Source organism: Delphinus delphis, chromosome X, assembly GCF_949987515.2.
Source record: "Delphinus delphis chromosome X, mDelDel1.2, whole genome shotgun sequence".
In the NCBI taxonomy this organism is placed as follows: Eukaryota; Metazoa; Chordata; class Mammalia; order Artiodactyla; family Delphinidae; genus Delphinus; species Delphinus delphis.
Genome location: NC_082704.1, coordinates 18,063,834 through 18,082,838, shown reverse-complemented (window position 1 = coordinate 18,082,838; position 19,005 = coordinate 18,063,834). Strand labels below are relative to the sequence as shown.

General features: G+C 51.0%; 1 protein-coding gene across 1 annotated transcript in view; it reads left to right on the top strand.

Annotated features, from left to right (window-relative positions):
* BCORL1 (BCL6 corepressor like 1) overlaps positions 1-19,005 on the top strand; it is a 58,964-nt gene that overhangs the window by 14,800 nt on the left and 25,159 nt on the right. Inside the window, exons 2-6 of the mRNA XM_060001955.1 lie at positions 3,380-3,509; positions 8,132-8,219; positions 8,498-11,770; positions 16,717-16,882; positions 18,143-18,223. Of these exons, the coding sequence (XP_059857938.1) occupies positions 3,424-3,509; positions 8,132-8,219; positions 8,498-11,770; positions 16,717-16,882; positions 18,143-18,223 (3,694 nt within the window). The 5' untranslated portion in view covers positions 3,380-3,423. The remainder of the gene's footprint in view (positions 1-3,379; positions 3,510-8,131; positions 8,220-8,497; positions 11,771-16,716; positions 16,883-18,142; positions 18,224-19,005) is intronic.

The window sequence follows — 19,005 nt, the reverse complement described above, 5'->3', positions numbered from 1 at the left end:
TTTTCATTGAAATACATTTTTTTTTTAAACAGTAAGCATGGTGAATACTTTTTAGGGAGGTTTCTTTTGCTTCATGTAATTTCTCAGGGTCACCACCTCAATTCTCATCCAGGTTTCACTTCCATATAACACATATATACTGAGTACTTACTATACGTAAGATATCGCAGAAGAACCAGAGACAGAAAAGACAGTATTTCTTACCGTAAGTAGCTGATTGTCTGGGGGTGGGGGCAAGACAGATGTGCCACATCCCCAACTAACCACACAGCAGAGGGACTAAGAATCTGTGCTGTGGTAGGGGTGGGAATGAAATGTTTGAGGAGAACCAGAGAGGGAGGAGTTAACCGACCAGGGGCTGGGGCTGGGGAGATGACATGATGACATTTAAGCTAGGCTTTGAGAGAGGACAGAAAGGAAGAGGGGACACAAGAGAGGCCACTTCAGGGAAGGGTCAGGAGTTGGGGTGGCAAGGTTGCAGGGAAATAGGATGTGGCTGAAGAGGAGGCTAGACAGGAGGTTTGAGACCAGGTTGTGGAAGGCCCTGAATGCTGTGCTAAGAAATGTGGGCTTGATTCTGAAGACAGAGGAAAGCTATTGAAAGCTTTGGAGGAGGGAGGGGGTGACGTGATCGAACTGGTTCTTTAGAAGATGAAATTGATTGTAGAATTAAGAGATTGGAGGCAGAGGGACCGGTTAAGAGGCTAGTGTAATATTCTGGTCGAGAGATGATGAGGGTCTGCATCAGGGCAGTGGTGAGAGGGGTAGAAGGAGAGGATGGAGATGGCATTATTAAGGCTTGACTCCTGATGGCATGTGGGTGGTGGGGGAGAGAAGGAGTTGAATGCTGAAATTTCCAGGCTAGGGGATGGTGGCGCTATTACCTAAGGTAGGAAACACGCTGGGTATGGGGGTGGGGAGCAGGTTTATGGTAACAGATAATGAGTTCGGTTTGAGACACTGAGTTTGAGGGGCTCGGTGGACATCCAATTAACAGCAAGTTGCTGCCAGCTGGAAATTCTGGTCTGGGTCTAAGGAGAGAGGTCAGGGCTAGAGATGCAGATTTGGGAGTCATCAGCGCACAAAGGGGTGAGTTGAAACTGTGGGAGCTCTTGAGCTAAGCGAAAAGGAGGGGCAGGACACACACACACACACACACACACACACACACACACAGAGGGAGGGGGTTTAGGGCAGAGGGAGGGGAGCGGAGGGGTTGGGGAGAGCCAGACTTGAGCTAGAGAGACAGGAAGAGGAGAGACAGAGGAAGACAGAAGGACAAGAGAGGGAGACTGAAGGCTGAGGCCCGAGGACTAAGAGTTGGGGGGGGGGCAGCGGGGAGGGAGGAAGGGAAGGAGGAGGAAAGGGAGGAGAGAGTGGAGCCTGAGGGGAAATAAGAAAGGTGAGATAAAGGAGGGAAAGGACAGGGGCAGGAGGGGTGGGAACGGGAAGAACATTGGAGGAGAGGGGACCATGGCAGGGGAGGAGAGAGAAGAGAAGCAGAGGAGAGGGGAAGACAGAGAAATCTGGGAGAATAATAGGGGGAAGGGGAATGATGAGGAGAAATAGAGAGAAATGGGAGAGAGAGATTGAGAGAGGAGGGGGAAGGGAAAGAGACAGAGAGATGGGTGGGGTAGGAAGAGAAAGAGGGAGGGAAGGGGAAGGGGGATAGGAGAGGGTGGCAGAGGTAAGGAGAGACCGAGGGCCAGGTTTCTGGGGTGGCAGGAGAGAAGGGCCCCAGATAGGCCAGCAGGCACTGGGTCTGAAAAGCCAGGAAAGGGGCAAGTACAAAGGAAGGGGCAAAGGCAGCGGTATCCTATGCGACAGGGACAGGAGTAGGATGAGGACCAAGGAGAGAATGGGGGATGTGGCCCTGCTGTCCTCTCACTGACTCTCTCCCTTGTCTGCTCCCTCTGTGCCAGCCACGCTGGCCTCCTGGCTCTTTTCTGATCTTAGCAGGCACCTCGTGCCTTAAGGACCTTTGCAAGGTTGTTCCTTCTGCCTGGAATGCTCTTCCCCAGATATCCACATGGCTCGCCTCTTTGCTTCCTTCAGGATGTTTAAATGTCTCCTTCTCAGCAAAGCCTACTCGGTTCACGCACTTACACGTTGCAGCCCGTTCCACTCCCCACCCCCAACCATCGCCCTTGCCCCTTAGCCTGTGTTATACCACCTTCTAACATACTGTAACACAGACTCATTTAACGTGTTTATTGTCCATCTCGTCCCACTAGAATATAAGCTCCATGAAGGCAGAGATTTCTGGTCTTTTTTGTTAATTGTTAAATCCCCAGTACCTAGGACAGTGCCAGCACATAGTAGGTGGTCAATACGTATTTGTTGAATGAGTAAGTGATATTGTGTTGAATATGGACAATCTCTGAAAATTGTATAAAGGATAAATGAAACAAATTCCTGAGGTGACTGTATTTTACTGTGGTTTACTTCTTTGGAAAGTGGAGAACAGCATAAAATTCTGATCACTGTAGGGTTTTGTTCAGTTGAGCTTTGATGAATAAGGCTTTTAGCTAATAAGTTAATTCGAGTTTGAGGGTCTCAAGACAACCTCATTGGATAAACCTCTTTCTCTTGATGCCTCATTTTCTCTGGAAGGTGAATTGGCTGTGCAGTGGTTGTCAACAGCGAGAACCCGACATTGGCTGGTGAAGGGGGCGGTAGGTCGTGGGGATGACAGACGGATAGGAAGGGCCAAGGGCAGACATGTGCGGTTCTTGATGGAGCATTGTTTTCTGTTTGTTTGTGGTCAGAGCACAGGAGTATGGCATCTGATCTGAAGGGCACTTTAAACCAGGTTAGGTATATGCATTATATCTATATAACTCCTAACTTGAAATTAGAATGAGTATTTTTGAAGGGCTTATAAAGAAAGCATGTGCTTCCTCTGGAGAGCTTAAATTGGTTATGTCACTCAAATACTTCAGTACTCATGGATTGGAGAGTTGACGAGAAAAAGATTCCCCAGTAGTCTTTCGATGCCCTGTTCATATATGGGAATGACCCCCTAATTGTAGTTGGTTAGGCTAAAAGTGTGTAGAACAATATACTGGCATCTCACTTGTCTGAAATAGATTGAATTTCCTCGAACACTCATGCATATCTGTCTTTCAGATAATTTAATCACTCTAGGTGATTAACAGCATCCTCGTCTCCATCCTGAAACCTATGGATTCCTGGAAAGCTGGTGCCCCCTCATCCCCATTTGGACCTTAATTTTCCATAGCAGGCTGGCTTGTGAGAGACTGCTTTAACATTTTGGTACTCTAATTACCTTTATTTATTTAAATGTTTCCGCATAAAAGGTGGTTAAAGCAGCTGTCCGTGTTACAAGTTTTGATTTTTGGGAGTTCTTTTTCCCCAGGGGGAGTGGCCACAGCAGGTCCTAGCTGGTGGTGAGTGGCTGTCATGATCTCTACAGCACCGCTCTACAGCGGCGTGCACAACTGGACCAGTTCTGACCGGATTCGCATGTGTGGCATCAACGAGGAGAGGTGAGAAGGCTGGGAAGGTGGCTGTTGCTGGCTTCCAGTGAGCGGTGCCTGCTCCCTAGCGAGGTAGCTGCAGCAGCGCCTGAGGGGGGACCCTGGGGAGGAGGCTGCTGGTTGTTTCTAATTTTCCTGAGATGGGCTGGGGCTGGGGCTGTGTGAGTGGCCTGCTCTGCCATGCCATCGCTGTTCAGATGAAAGTGAGGAGGCCAACAGATGACCTTTCGCCGACTAGTATTTGTCTGCTCATTAAGAACTGTCAGATTGTGGATTAAAGGGAAGCTTGGGCAATTGCAAGTTTTATTTGCTGCATCCATGTTCTGTGCTCAAGGATACGTGTAAGATATTTTTGGTCCTTGATCTAAGCCTGGAAGAAAGGCGATTTTGTCATTCAGCTTTATACTGGAAACTGTTAGTGGGTATTCTGGTGATCAGCACTTTCCTGCCTCACGAGGCTAATGATGATTCGCAGTGAGATCCTTATGAAGTATCAAAGGAGGATCAAACTGCTTAACGTAGTTTTCGTATGAAATTGAGAGTTGGTGATGCTTGCCTGATCTGCGTGTGTTTTCAGTTTTCTGTTCACCAAAATACTGGGTTGACCAGGCTGTTCCATTTCCTGATCATGCCCCATGTGAAGAGCACTCAAAATGGCCTTCAGATTCTACATTTGATTTTCATAACCCTTGGCCAAAGAGCTGTGTGTGATGGTTGCATTGCCTCTCCCATTTTTAGAGAAGGTATGACTCCCCCATGCTTGCTGGTTTCAATATATCGACTGTTGAAATCCAAATACATCAAGTCAGTCACCTAGAATACAGAACGATATGGCTTTTCCTGGGACTCAAGATCTGACATTTCCTTGGGGAAATCTTGGAAGTGTGTGCATGGGTGTGTGTGCATGTGGGAGAGTGTTGGTAATATTGAAGGGAAAAGGAATGGGCATCTTTGTGTGTATCTACTTTCTTCTGTTCTTAACTGGAGAAGTATGTACTTGTGTGAGGTTCAGGTTAGGAGAATAGACCTTTTTATTATTTTTTTAAAGCCATTAGCTCCTGATGGTTTAACGCTGTCTATACTGAGGAACAAGTTAGAGATGGACTTAAAAGGAATTTAATTTTAGAATATAAAAATCAAGATCAAGGAAAATAAGACAAAATTCTCAGATCTGCACGAGAAAGGTATTTTCCTTTGCATATGACGTATGTCCTTAGATAATAACTAAGAGATGATCTGGGGAAGGCAGAGTGCTGGTATTGATTTGCGGGAGTATTCATTGACAGCTAGTTATAAGTAGTTGAGACTTTGATGTAGAGATCTGGACTAGAGCCTTCAAAAAATCAATGAACAAGTTACCTTAGTTTACTGTCTATTCTAAATCCCCTCTGAAAAAGGACCAGGAAGTGGGCCCGAACCTGATTTTCCCTCCTTATGGACCTTTCTTGGGATGTTAGATTACCAAATATGCCAAGTGGTTAAGATGACCTTTTTTAAGTGTTGTCACTCCTGATCTCATCTACCCGTTGCTGTCACCTTCCCGCTACAGCCCAGGCCATGCTATAGCTGATTTCTAAAATGTGATCTCACCTTATTTAAAAACCATCTTCCTTAGCCCTTGACCACCTGTAGAACTTCGACATTTTGGGTGTAAAGCTGCATCTGGGGGTTAACTCTTAAAGTTATGTTTGAGAAGCCTGCCTAGCACCATCAGATGTAGCTGAGGGCTGTAGAAACTGGGGACAGGGGCTTTATGCTGGCCTCAGGTGGCCGACTCTAGACAAGCCTCCAGCTAAATCCCTCTGCTTGCTTGCTGCTTCCTTTCTTGTACCCATTCATGCCTTCATTCACCAAACATTTATTAAACTCAATCAGAGCAAACCAGTAGTCATGGGATATTGGTGGTAAGTGCTGTTGAGTGGCGTGTACAGGTCCCGTGGGAGTCTAGAGGCCAGAATGAAAAACTTCCTGGGGGAATACAGGAGGGCTTCCCAGAGGCAGTGGCCTTTGTGCCGGGGCTTGGGGGATGAGTAGGTGTTTCAGGTGAGGGCTGGTATTTCTCACACGGTGTGTTTGGGGGAGACCTTGGCTGGAATGAAGGCAGTCTTGGGGTGCTATGGGAAGTCTGCAGGGACTGCGATCTAAGCGAGATGTGTGCCATGTAGTTAGGACCCAACAGGAAGTGAAAAAGGTCTGGTTTGACAGTGGTGCTAGCCCTTAATAATTAGGAAAACAGCCCTGAAAGGTTATGGCTGTTTCTGGTTTAAGTTCAACAAAGCCTTGAGCATAACGGCCCAGGGTCATCTCTGTTGGGAAGAAAAGGTGGGATTGATTTTCAGACCTGACTGAAGACTGCTTTGACCCCTGCTCCCTTTTCCCCGCCACCCACGCCCTCCTAATCTTGCCCGGTTGACCCTCCTCTCCCCAGGCACCCCTGCCCTGCAAGCTGTCTCTGTCCCAGGCTCTTCTCTCAATGGAGCAATTTAACGTTTGCTTGGCTTTACACACCTCTCTCCTCAGAGGGTTTGAAACGTGGCCACAGGGCATTTTCCCAGAGCCTTGGGGGCTGGCACTCAGGTGTGGGTATGGCTGGAGTAGCCAGGACTGCTGTTGTCGCTGCCACCTCCAGAGTCTCTGGGCCGGTGGCTCTGCCGTTCTCTGGTGGCTGCCTTCGAAGGCAGGGTGTCTACTTTCAAGGTGACTTTATGCAGGGTGGGAGCCGAGCAAGGAGGGCCGAATATGCAGCTGAACTCCCCTTTGTATGGTCAGGACGGGGGAAATGGAAATAGTGTCTCCCCTCTGCGGTCCCTCATGTGGGGCTGGTGAAGGGGGTGGTTCCCTGCCGCTCCTTTTGCCTCGTCACCATCCTCCCCGCAAAACCATCCCTGGCCTGGCCTAAGGCTGGGTATTGGTCTTGCTTTTCTGGGCTCTCAGGGGTTGATGTCGAAGTGTGTTTGCCCTTTCCCTCAGGCTCCCCTTCCTCGGGACCCCTGACTGCATCTCCAGCCCTGCTCTCTTCTTATGATCATTTCTGTTTGTCACCAGCAGTCACTGCCAGCAGTGGAACCCTCCCACTTCTGCCAGCCTAGATGCCTTTTAAAGGGAACAAGCCTTTCCCCCCTGGTTAGTCCCTTCTGGAGCCCTGAAAAGATGGGGAGAGGCCCGCGGTGATCCCCTTGCCTTTTTTGCTTCTCTTGCCCCAGGTACAATTTTGGGGTCCATCAACAGTGCCCTGTTCCAGTGGGAGGGAAGGAGTTAGTTCTTGTGGGGGTTGGTTGTGGGCGCCCTGACTGCCCTTTGGTTAGGATGGCTGGTGAGGCAGCTACTGGCTTCTTCCCTGGCTGTTGCAGAGCTCAGGGCGAGGCTCTGAAGAAGGGGGGCAAACCCCAAGGCAGTCTAGCTCCCCAGAGGTGCACAGAGCATTCCTGTGCTTTGCACCCTAGGAGCCACATCTCAGGGTTTCTTCTGGAGCTTTATTCTTGCACCTCGGCTTTCCACTTGGCCACTCACACCATGGCTCCTGCCCCACTGGTGTCTTCCCTAGGGCAGCAGTGGCACGTTCTTGCTATAACTCAAAATACCAAACTTCCAGGGGGTGTTTGTCTTCTCTTCAACTTCACCCTCCCAGTCTGACCTTTTTTTTTTTTTTTGGTCAGGATATACCATTTTCTAAGATTCTTGCCCAAATTTTAGAGAAGACATTTTGAGGAGGTGAGGGTACAGTTGAGTTTTCCTCCTTTGGGAACCAGCTCTCTGGCCTTGAGCATTTCCCTCTGCAATATACCAACTTGAATTCGGGGTCTGTAGCCTTGAAGGCTTCCTTCCCTTTGCGATGGGAGAAAATGCAGTGGTGCTGGGAGGCCAAGCAGGGAGTGGGGGAGCTGGCAGGGGATAGGATGCAAGCAAGAGCAGAAAGGTAGGGAGGAGGGTGCTGGCTTGAGCTCTCTGGTGCCCTAGAGAAGGGGAAGAGATACCCTAGAGGGAAAGAAGTTGTGCCCTTGAAATGCCCCTTGATGCTCAGTGACCTGCCTCAGATGAGTATCATTATATGCGCTAGTAAACGTGTACCTGCTCTAGGCAAGCTCGTCGGGTGACTAGGTGATGATTTGGATTTGGAACATGAAACACAATGGGGGTGGTTATTTGTTTTAGGAAAGGGTTACCCTTATGGTACCTGCAGCCAGCTTTCCTTGTAGACTTAAAATAAGATCATACTTACAAGAAAAGCAGTTTGCATGCCTTTTGGGATCTTCTGTGAATGACCTCTCCCCTTCTGGCAATGCTCAGTACCTCCTGGGCGGTCACCTTGATGGATAAGCTCTAGGGACAAGGCAAAGGTGCTGGGGTCCTCCACACTCCTGGTGAGAGCCCTAGGACACACAGCCCAAAGAGGGGAGTCTAGTCAGATCAGGCTCCTTTGCAGGAACTTGAAAAGCTGGGCACAGAGGCTCCGGTTTTCAGCCTGGACCTCCCCCACCCCTAGTTCCTTGTGATTTCCCCCAAGCCACCAAGGGAAGCGAGACAGGAGAATTTTATGGGAACCCAGGCAGGCAGGGGGCGTTCTGGGGAAGGTGGTGGTGGCCTGAAGACTAGGTCTCATGTCCCTTTTCTGGTTGTGTCTCCCATGCTAGAAGAGCACCTCTTTCTGATGAGGAGTCCACGACAGGTGACTGCCAGCACTTTGGATCTCAGGAGTTTTGTGTCAGCAGTTTTTCCAAGGTAAGGGGCCATGCAGAACCACATGCCACCTGCCAACGGGTGGAGCTGAACTGCTCAGGCAACGTGCCCAGCCTGCCATCCCAAGAAGGGGGCCAGGAAAGGACAGGGTGTTTCCCAGGAGTTGCTGTATGTGAGGCAGAAATTGGCCAGCTTCTCTTTGCTTCTGCCTGGTTGGTCGAGTTGCAAAGAGGACCAGCAGTCACCTCTCCCGGGCCTCGGGACACTTGCACGATCTACAGAGAGCTCGCTAAGATGGGCACGCTGCTCTGTCGTTGCAGGTGGAGCTCACGGCAGTTGGAAGTGGCAGTAATGCCCGGGGGGCAGACCCAGATGGCAGTGCAACAGAAAAACTTGGGCACAAGTCAGAAGACAGGCCTGACGACGCCCAGCCGAAAATGGACTATGCTGGGAATGTGGCAGAGGCAGGGGGCCCCTTGGTGCCACTGAGCAGCCCGGGAGACGGGCTCAAGCTTCCCACTTCTGACGGCCCAGAGGCCAGCAACGGCACGGCAGACTGCTCCTGGACTCCCCTCAGCACCCAAATGAGCAAACAGGTGGACTGCTCGCCAGCTGGGGCGAAGGCTTTGGACTCTCGGCAGGGTGTCGGGGAGAAGAATACTTTCATTTTGGCAACTCTAGGAACTGGCGTCCCCGTGGAGGGCACCCTGCCTCTGGTTACCACTAACTTCAGTCCGCTGCCAGCCCCCATCTGCCCCCCGGCTCCCAGTTCAGCCTCTGTCCCCCCATCTGTTCCAGATCCATTCCAGGTCCCCCTCTCTGTCCCCGCCCCGGTGCCCCATTCTGGGCTCGTTCCCGTCCAGGTTGCCACTTCGGTTCCGGCCCCTTCCCCTCCCTTAGCACCAGTCCCGGCTCTGGCTCCGGCGCCACCGTCAGTGCCCACACTCATCTCCGATTCGAACCCTCTTTCGGTTTCGGCCTCAGTCTTGGTGCCCGTGCCAGCTTCTGCTCCCCCGTCGGGCCCCGTCCCCCTGTCGGCTCCAGCCCCTACCCCCATCTCAGTCCCAGTTTCAGCTCCTCCCTTGGCTCTGATCCAGGCTCCTGTGCCCCCTTCGGCTCCGACCCTGGTCCTCGCACCTGTCCCCACTCCAGTTCTGGCTCCGATGCCGTCGTCCACGCCTCCGGCAGCTCCCGCCCCTCCATCGGTGCCGATGCCCACCCCGACCCCGTCCTCTGGCCCGCCTTCTACCCCCACCCTCATCCCTGCCTTTGCTCCCACGCCGGTGCCTGCACCCACCCCAGCCCCAATCTTCACTCCAGCCCCCACGCCCATGCCGGCTGCCACGCCCACTGCCATTCCCACCTCTGCACCCATCCCGGCGTCCTTTAGTTTGAGTCGAGTGTGTTTTCCTGCAGCTCAGGCACCAGCTATGCAAAAAGTACCCCTGTCCTTTCAGCCAGGGACAGTGCTGACCCCGAGCCAGCCGCTGGTCTATATCCCGCCTCCAAGTTGTGGGCAGCCACTCAGCGTGGCCACACTGCCAACCACCCTGGGAGTCTCCTCCACCCTTACACTCCCTGTCCTGCCATCCTACCTGCAGGACAGGTGTCTCCCTGGGGTGCTGGCCTCCCCAGAGCTGCGGTCTTACCCATATGCATTTTCTGTGGCCCGGCCTCTGACTTCGGAGTCCAAGCTGGTCTCTCTGGAGGTGAACAGGCTCCCCTGCGCTTCCCCATCCAGCAGCACCAGCACCCAGCCTGCACCCGATGGGGTCCCCGGGCCTTTGGCAGATACTTCCCTCTCCACTGCTTCTGCCAAGGTGCTTCCACCACCACAGCCTCTGCTGCCAGCCCCCAGCGTGAGCTCAGCCCCATCGCATCCTGCCAAGATGCCAGGTGGCAACGAGCAACAAACAGAAGGGACTTCCGTCACTTTCTCTCCCCTCAAGTCACCTCCACAGCTGGAGCGAGAGATGGCCTCTCCGCCTGAGTGCAGCGAGATGCCCCTGGACCTCTCCTCCAAGTCCAACCGGCAGAAGCTCCCGTTGCCGAACCAGCGCAAGACGCCTCCCATGCCCGTGTTGACCCCCGTGCACACCAGCAGCAAGGCCCTCCTCTCCACGGTCCTGTCTAGGTCCCAGCGCACGACCCAGGCTGCCGGCAGCAATGTCACCTCATGCCTGGGCTCCACTTCCTCGCCCTTCGTCATCTTTCCTGAGATCGTGAGGAACGGGGACCCAAGCACCTGGGTGAAGAACTCCACTGCGCTGATCAGCACCATTCCCGGCACCTACGTGGGAGTGGCCAACCCAGTGCCTGCATCCCTCCTGCTGAACAAAGACCCCAACCTGGGCCTCAACCGAGACCCCCGTCATCTCCCCAAGCAGGAGCCCATCTCCATCATCGATCAAGGAGAGCCCAAGAGCACTGGTGCCCCCTGTGGCAAGAAGGGCAGCCAGGCTGGGACTGAGGGACAGCCAAGCACAGTGAAGCGTTACACCCCAGCCCGCATCGCCCCTGGGCTGCCGGGCTGCCAAACCAAGGAGCTCTCCCTCTGGAAGCCCACAGGGCCAGCAAATATTTACCCACGGTGTTCAGTCAACGGGAAACCCACCAGCACCCAGGTCCTGCCTGTTGGCTGGTCACCATACCACCAGGCGTCTCTGCTTTCTATCGGCATTTCCAGTGCCGGGCAGCTGACCCCCAGCCAGGGGGTGCCCATCAGGCCCACCAGCGTCGTTTCTGAGTTTTCTGGTGTGCCATCCCTTGGCCCTAGTGAGGCTGTGCATGGACTTCCGGAGGGGCAGCCACGGCCCGGGGGCCCCTTTGCTCCAGAGCAGGACACGGGCACCAAGAACAAAACTTGCCGGATTGCTGCCAAGCCTTACGAGGAACAAGTGAACCCTGTCCTCCTGACGCTCAGCCCTCAGACAGGGACCCTGGCACTGTCTGTGCAGCCTAGCAGTGGGGACCTGAGAGTGAATCAGGGGCCTGAGGAATCAGAGAGCCACCTCTGCCCCGACAGCACTCCTAAGCTGGAAGGCCCCCAGGGGGCTTGCGGCCTGAAGCTGGCAGGAGACACGAAGCCTAAGAACCAAGTGCTGGCCACCTATATGTCCCATGAGCTGGTCCTGGCCACCCCCCAGAACCTGCACAAGATGCCCGAGCTGCCTTTGCTACCTCATGACAGCCGCCCCAAGGAAATCATCTTGGACGTGGTCCCAAGCGGCAAGAGGGCCTCCAGCACAGACCTTGCACAGCTCGGAAGCCAGGTGGACCTGGGGCGGGTGAAAATGGAGAAGGTGGATGGTGATGTGGTCTTCAATTTAGCCACCTGCTTCCGGGCCGATGGCCTCCCAGCAGCTACCCAGAGGGGCCAAGCTGAAGTGCGGAGTAAGGCTGGGCAGGCTCGAGTGAAACAGGAAAGTGTAGGTGTCTTTCCTTGCAAGAACAAGTGGCAACCAGACTCGGTGGTGACCGATGGGGTGACCGAACCTCTGCCGCCCAAGAAAATGAAGTGCGGCAAAGAGAAGGATGGAGAGGAGCAGCAGCCGCAAGCCAAGGTTGTGGTCCGCAGTTCCCTTGGACCCAAGGTGAGTGCTGGGCTGAGGTTGAGGGCCGGGCCGAGACCCCAGCGGTCTGCTTTGTCCTGCAGACGTCAACCTCGTGCAGCGTTCTTTAATTTTAATCTATCTATCTATCTATTTATTTATGGCTCCGTTGGGTCTTTGTTGCTGCGCATGGGCTTTCTCTAGTTGCGGTGAGCGAGGGCTACTCTTCGTTGCGGTGCGCAGGCTTCTCATTGTGTTGGCTTCTCTTGTTGTGGAGCATGGGCTCTAGGTGCGCGGGCTTCAGTAGTTGTGGCACGTGGGCTCAGTAGTTGTGGCTTGCGAGCTCTAGAGCACAGGCTCAGTAGTTGTGGCACATGGGCTTAGTTGCTCCGCGGCATGTGGGATCTTCCCGGGCCAGGGATCGAACCCGTGTCCCCTGCACTGGCAGGCGGATTCTTAACCACTGTGCCATCAGGGAAGCCCTCGTGCAGTGTTCTTGAGTAGCTCTGTGAACTGAACTGATTGGAAGGCTTGTGTAAAGTGAATCATGACCCTTACCAAGTAACATTCTCCATATATGGTGTTTTAGCGTGGGGAGGGGTGGGCTTCTATTTTGTAGATGTGGGAAATGATTTGGTCCCTGAGGCTAGGAAAGCCATTGTCCCAGATGAGGTTGGAAAGTGGAAGAATACCATACGATATGGGGAGGGAAATCAATTAATAACAGGCCCTTCCTTGCATGGCCATTCTTCCTTTTCCTCTTCTAAGATGACTGCTGGCCTTGAGAGCTTAGGGTCCAGGGAGGCAAGGGGCCTTTGACAAGGTTGTTCTCTGCACCACCGGGGTAAGCCTGCTTAGGATTTGCTTGGAGTTTTGTGGGGCTCGAGCCAATTCAGCTTCTGGGCTTGTCCACCAGTTTCCTTTCCCCCTAATGCTTGGGGTGGCAGCTGTGGGTTTCAGCCCATTGGGAATTTGATGTCCAAGGCAGATGGGCATCTAGGTCTGGGTTCTGAATAGGCTAAGGATGATGGCAGGGTTCTAGGCAAAAAGGTGGGCTAAGAGGACTTGGCCTGAATCCAGTGTTCCTCCAAAGAGGATCTGAAGGACACTAGTGATCAAGGAGATTCTTGAAGCAGTTGAGGATAGGTAGGGCTTATTCAAAATATGGAGCAATTTGAGGTTATGTTAACAGCCTTCAGACTGGATGTTGAATAGATTTCTAGCCAGAGCACTATGAATTTGTTTGTGGCAGAAGCTCTTAGTCTTTTTTGGACCATAGAGCACTTTGGGAAGCTGATGAGAGCTGTGAACCCTGTCCCCTGAAACATGACCTCAGAACTTTGCCCATAATTTCAAGGGGCTCACGGACCCAACCCACTCCCCAAAGCCCACCCATGGACTCCAGGTTAAGAACCCTGGGAGTAGAGTTTGGGTGGGTTTTTCTCAGTGACCCCATGACCACCTCAGTACGGCAGAGACATGCCAAGTAGGAACATAGGTCATTAAACAGTACAGCGTATGTCTAGCGTTTGCTCAGGTGACTGCAATCTGCTCTTGGTGGTAATAATAATAGTTCATGTCGTTATAGTTGTTACTGTTTGTTGAATTCCTACTACATACCAAGTGCTTTCTACGTATGTTATCTAACTTAATCCTTCAAATAACCCTATGAGGTGAACACTACACCCAATTCACAGATAAGAAAATGAGTAAGTTACCCAAAGTTACACCGCTACTAAATGACAGAAGTGGAACTCAAGCTCCAGTCTTATTGGCTCTGAAGTTCACGTTCTAAAACAACTATACCCCAATTTAAAAAAATTAAAAGAAAAAGAGAAAAATAAACTTCATGTTCATCTTGAGCTATGCCACACTATCTTCCACTCTGCTTATGTATAGCTGTTTCACTGACCATTTAGCAAGTGTTTGTTGAGCGGCTACTATGTGCCAGTCCTTCCCAGGCAGTGGGAATACATCTTCAGGAGGACAGTACAGCATTTTGGTGAGGAGTATGCTTTCTGGAGCCAGGCACAGTGCCTGAGTTTGAATCCTGGTTCTACTTCTTCCTAGCTATGTGATATCAGTCAAGTTACTTCATCTGTCTCGCCCTCAGTTTCCTCATCTATACAATGAGACAGTGATAGTACCTACTCATAGGGCTATGTAAAGACTAAATGAAATGATGATGTGAAATGTCCAGAATGGGCAAATTGACAGAGACAGAAAGTAGATTAGTAGTTGCCTAAGGCTGGCGGGGATGAGGAATTGGAGAGTGACGGCTTAATGGGTACAGGGTTTCTATTTGGGGTGATGAAAAAGTTCTAGAACTAGATAGTGATGATCCTTACACATTTCTGTGATTGTATTAAAAACAGTTGAATAATAAACGTAAATAAGTGTATGATATATCTCAGTAAGTTATATGTCAACAAAGCTATTGTTAAAAAAAGATAAAATGAAGTGATATGTGTAAATGCTTAGAACAGTGCCTGGCACATAGTAAGTGCTCGGGAAGTGTTAGTGGCTGCTGTTGATATCATTAGTATTACAAATAGGATAGACCCTCATGGAGCTTATGTCTTGCAGGCGACTCGCTGACAGGCAGGCACTGCCCCTTCCTATATTAGATGAACAGTTCACTGGGCCCACTGACAGATGCAGAGGGCAGAGAATAAAGTCACAGCGTCAGGAGCCTTGAAGCAGCCCTTGGCAGCCGCCTGTAATGATTTAGTAAATGTCCATTTTTCCAGAAAGCAAATAACTTAGATCTTTCTTTTCTTATGTTCCATTTTCCTGAGAAAGAAACCATTGATAAGCAAAACTAAAATCAGGGGTCACCTCTCCACAGTGCCGGAAGCCCAGTCTCCAGGGTATGGCCCCTTTCAGGGTATGGCCAAGAATCAGAATACTCTCCGTAGTGTATACAGCAGTAGGAGTATAATGTTATGTACATGAAACTTATATAATGTTATAAACCAATGTTACTGCAATAAAAAAATTAAATAAAAAAAATTTAAAAAAAGAATCAGTCTCCTGTCTCCTACACCACCTGCCCCAAGGCCGTGCGGAATCCTGAAGGACCTTCTGAGTCATCAGCAAAGAAAGTTCTGCTTCATCTGGTGCTGGTTGTCTTCTCATCTTTTGGAAAGTTCTTTGGAAAACCCTTCAAAACTCTGTTAACCAGAACATTCATCTTACATGGTCTCTTCATCACCGCAACTTTTTGCCTAAGTTGGAGTGTGCGATATATTTTTACTCTGAGTGTTGCCCTTGCAGAACATACAGACACAGATCCCTTCTAGATGTTCTGTTTTACTTGTTTTTGTCTCTCTTAGGAAGTAAAAGTTAATGATCTGTACTTGAAAGAGCCAGCTAAAAATGATATTCAGAAATAAATACGACATGTTCAAATTGACATGCACTGAACTTTATTCCGCCTGACTTGAGGTAGTTGTTCTGTGGCCATACCTGAAGGTCACACTTTAAGCAGCAGTTGCCCATCTTCCTCTTTCCTTCCCATTTCTTTCTTTCTCCTAACACTTTGGTTTATAGGAGCTGGCAGCAAGTAAAGGGAGAAACTGAATTTTCAGCTCAGCCCTCTGCTGAATAAGAAGCAGGAGTTCATGGGATAGCAGGAGTCCCTGGAATTTGATGGGGAATGGTGGCTCTATGGAGACATATTCCCCCCGCCCCCACGCCGGAAAAATGTTGCGTCAGTAAGACATCTGCCATCCCCTTAGCTGGAGCTGGACCGTGATAACCTTTTAGAATGTGGCGTGCGGGTCTGCTTAGGGGGAAAACAACTCTTCCTTTCTTCCTAGGGCCCGCTGTCATTGTTAAAATGTTTTGCTTACTCTGCACTCCTTGGATACTACAATACTAGAAATCCCTACCTTGCCCTATTTCTTGTTGGGTGGCGTGGAGAGATCTCAAAGCTTGTGAGGATGTGTGACTGCTAGGCTCAAGAGTGTCCTTGCAATGTGTAAGCACAACCATTGTGCCTACCGCATGCGCTGGGCAGTAGGTATGAGTGGGGATGACCAAAACCAGTGGAGGACACAAGTGAGGGAGAAGAGGAGTGAGAGCTGAGGTGAAGAGGCCCGGGATGGGCGCCAGGAGCCCTGGGTCTTAGTCCTAGCTCAGCCATTTTCTCACTGCAGGCACAGAGCAGCTAACTTGCAGGTTTGCCTGGTCCCGGACGGCCCCTGAGCAAGTGGACGCCTTGGGCTGTGTTGCCCTGGACAAATCATTTAACCTCTTATCTTGGAGGCTCAGTTTCCTCGTCTGTTCAAGGGTGTGATATTAGGTTTTCCTCTCTGGGTTGTTGGGAAGAACAAATCGAATATTAGAGAGAGTGTTTGGAAAAGGTGAAAGGGCCTCAGAGTGTAAAGGGTCATTATTGAAAATGCCTGGGCCTTTTCGGTGTCTTTCCTAAGTACGGGGAGATTGGAATTGCTGCCGTGGTAGACTTTTCTTCTTGCCTTAGTTGAATCTTTTTTCTGGTATTAATCTACATGTGCAAATAGATAATTTTTCTTGAGTTGGCCCATATGAGAATTAGTTTCAGTTGTTGGTGTCAGTACTATTCACAGTGAAGTTATTTGAACAATGTAGTCATCCAACTTGCAGAAGAGGCATTTTTGTTTTCTGTCCATCTCTCTATTGCTGTTCGGATATAGAGAGTATGGGGCCTGACTTTGCACCTTTTCAAATGACTTTGGGTGTTTATTCGGCTTGTGAATGCAGACTCTGTGGACGTGTTTCAAATGATGGGGTATGGATGTCTGTGGGGATTAGCTAGGGCACTGGATTCAGTCCAAAAAGCCTCTGTAGCCCACTGTGGAAGGCAGCGGGCGGCCCCTTCCCCCAGCCTCCACGTGGGAAGCTCGTGTCCGTGTGTCAGTATCAGGGCACAGGGCTCAACATTAAGAGAGCTTTCTTAAGAGGTGAAACTGACCTCAGACCTGACTCTCTCCACCTCTCCACAGTGCCGGAAGCCACCTAGTGACCCCCAGGAACCCACCAAGAAAAGCCCCAGGGGGGCTTCAGATTCAGGAAAAGAGCACAATGGAGTCAGGGTAAAGCACAAGCACCGGAAGCCAACAAAGCCGGAGTCCCAGTCTCCAGGAAAACGAGCCGATGGCCACGAGGAAGGTAGGCCCCGCGGGTCCTGGCCCTCTTGATGGGCTGCAGAGGGATCCCTATGGCGGGTGGAGGGGGAGGGGCTCTGCAACTGACCAGGAAAGTGAGACTTCCTCACTGTGGGAGAAAGATATAATTTGAAAAAAATATTTATTTATTTGTTTGGCTGTGCCGGGTCTTAGTTGCGGCACACGGGATCTTCGTGCGGCGTGCGGGATCTAGTTCCCTGACCAGGGATTGAACCCGGGCCCCCTGCATTGGAAGCATGGAGTCTTAGCCACTGCACCAGCAGGGAAGTCCCAGGAGGAAGATATAATTGACACCTCTGAAATCTAAGCGGAGGGAGAAGGGAGACAGGAGTGGGGGCTTAATGCTGCTCACCCTGGTTGCTAGAATAAGGCACACTCTGAAGTGGTGCTTTTCAGATAGACAAGAGTCAGTCCTACAGCAGAGTAGCCAACCTATTACCCTGAAGTGGGTCTAGGCTCAGGGAAGAAATGGGTTTAATGAGGATTAAGACCAAATGGGGGTTATTTACACTGTTTTGTCTACCTTTGGTATATTTGGAAACTCCCATTATAAAAGTTAAAAATTAATAGCTAGTTAGCTAGAAGGGTTGGAGGAGTCCTAAACCCTTATTATTTAGGGACACACAGGATGTTTGGGTTGGGGAGGTGTGTACGTAACCCGTATGCTCTGCCACTAATAGTTCCTTGGCGCCCTCAGCAGAGAGAAGCCCGCGTATTCCTGCCCATAGTAGCCGGTGTTCGTAGCCTTGCCTGTCTGATGTGACCTGCCTCTCTCTAGTCTGTTCCTATATAGCAGTTTTCCGCCGTCCGCCGTTCCCTGCTCCCATCTTCCTGCCTTGCTCAATCCTCTGCGATTCATGGAGGTTACCCTTCTCTGGGACCTGCTCCAGCTCAGTTATAACGCTGTGGAGGCGCAGCAGCCTCACAGTCGTCCAGACAACCGGGCCTTCCACTTTGTGGCGTGCCGGCGAATCGATGCCGTGCACTGCCTTTTTTGGTGTCAGCAAAAATGACCCAACTCCCAGTTTTCAAAAACCACCGGGAAAAGCTCCTTCTCTAAAAGAGATACGTAGGTGATAGCAGCATAAGGGAAATTAATAAATGTAATGCAGGGAGAACACAAACCCTCCCTTGAGTTCTCCATTTGAGCCTCTCGGGTTGGGAGGGTGGGGGAGGCTTTCCCGTCCTGAGACTCTGATTGTGATATCTCTGCCTTCTGCTCTCAAACCACACACCACTCCAGGTTCCTTGGAGAAGAAGGCAAAGAGCAGTTTCCGCGACTTCATCCCCGTGGTCCTGAGCACCCGGACGCGCAGTCAGTCTGGTGAGTGAGTCTGAGGCTGAGGCCCACCTTGGCACTCCTCTGCAGAGAGGTAGAAGTCTGGTCGAGCGACCTTGCCATTGGCCCAGGTGGAGAGTTGGGAATTTGATTCACTGTGCCAAGATGCCCAGCTCCTTGCAGAGACGAGAGAGCCCAGGGTAGGAGCTGGGTCGTTGCCCACGATTTTAGGATGATTTACTTAGCATTTCGTAACAGGGATTTGACATCTCTTGTTGGCAGCCAGTGGTGGAAAGAGGAAAGGCCTGTGCCACTCAGGAAAACTGATTCTACTCCAGGCTTTGGCATCTCGTGATTTTGGGGGCCAGTCTCTGGCACAAACATTTAACCTTTGGGCCTCTGTCCTCTTGCCCTGTGTGCCAGGTATCCAAATTGGAAATGGTCACTGAGTCGTCAGGGCCAGCAGAATCACCTCTGGTCCCCTGAACTTGTATTGGTCAACCCCCAGGGTCTAAAAAAGGATAGCCCTTTCTAGCTACTACTGTTGCCTGCTAGCCTCCAAGTTGGTACTTAGTGCTAGAAATGGTTGCCCCGGTTCACCCAGATTTCCATGCAACGTGGGTGGAATGGGGAAGCAGGGCACAGTGTAAACTCAGTTATCTGACATTCTATTAACGGGCACCTCAGCACGTGGAGAGCGCGGTGGTAATTGGGGCTCGTAATGACAGCCTGGAGGCCTCGAAAAATCCTGAAGTGTCCTCTGAATCATCAAAGAGCGATTACATTACAGCCGTTCCCATTTCAGTGTTAAACACATTGTAGTGTAT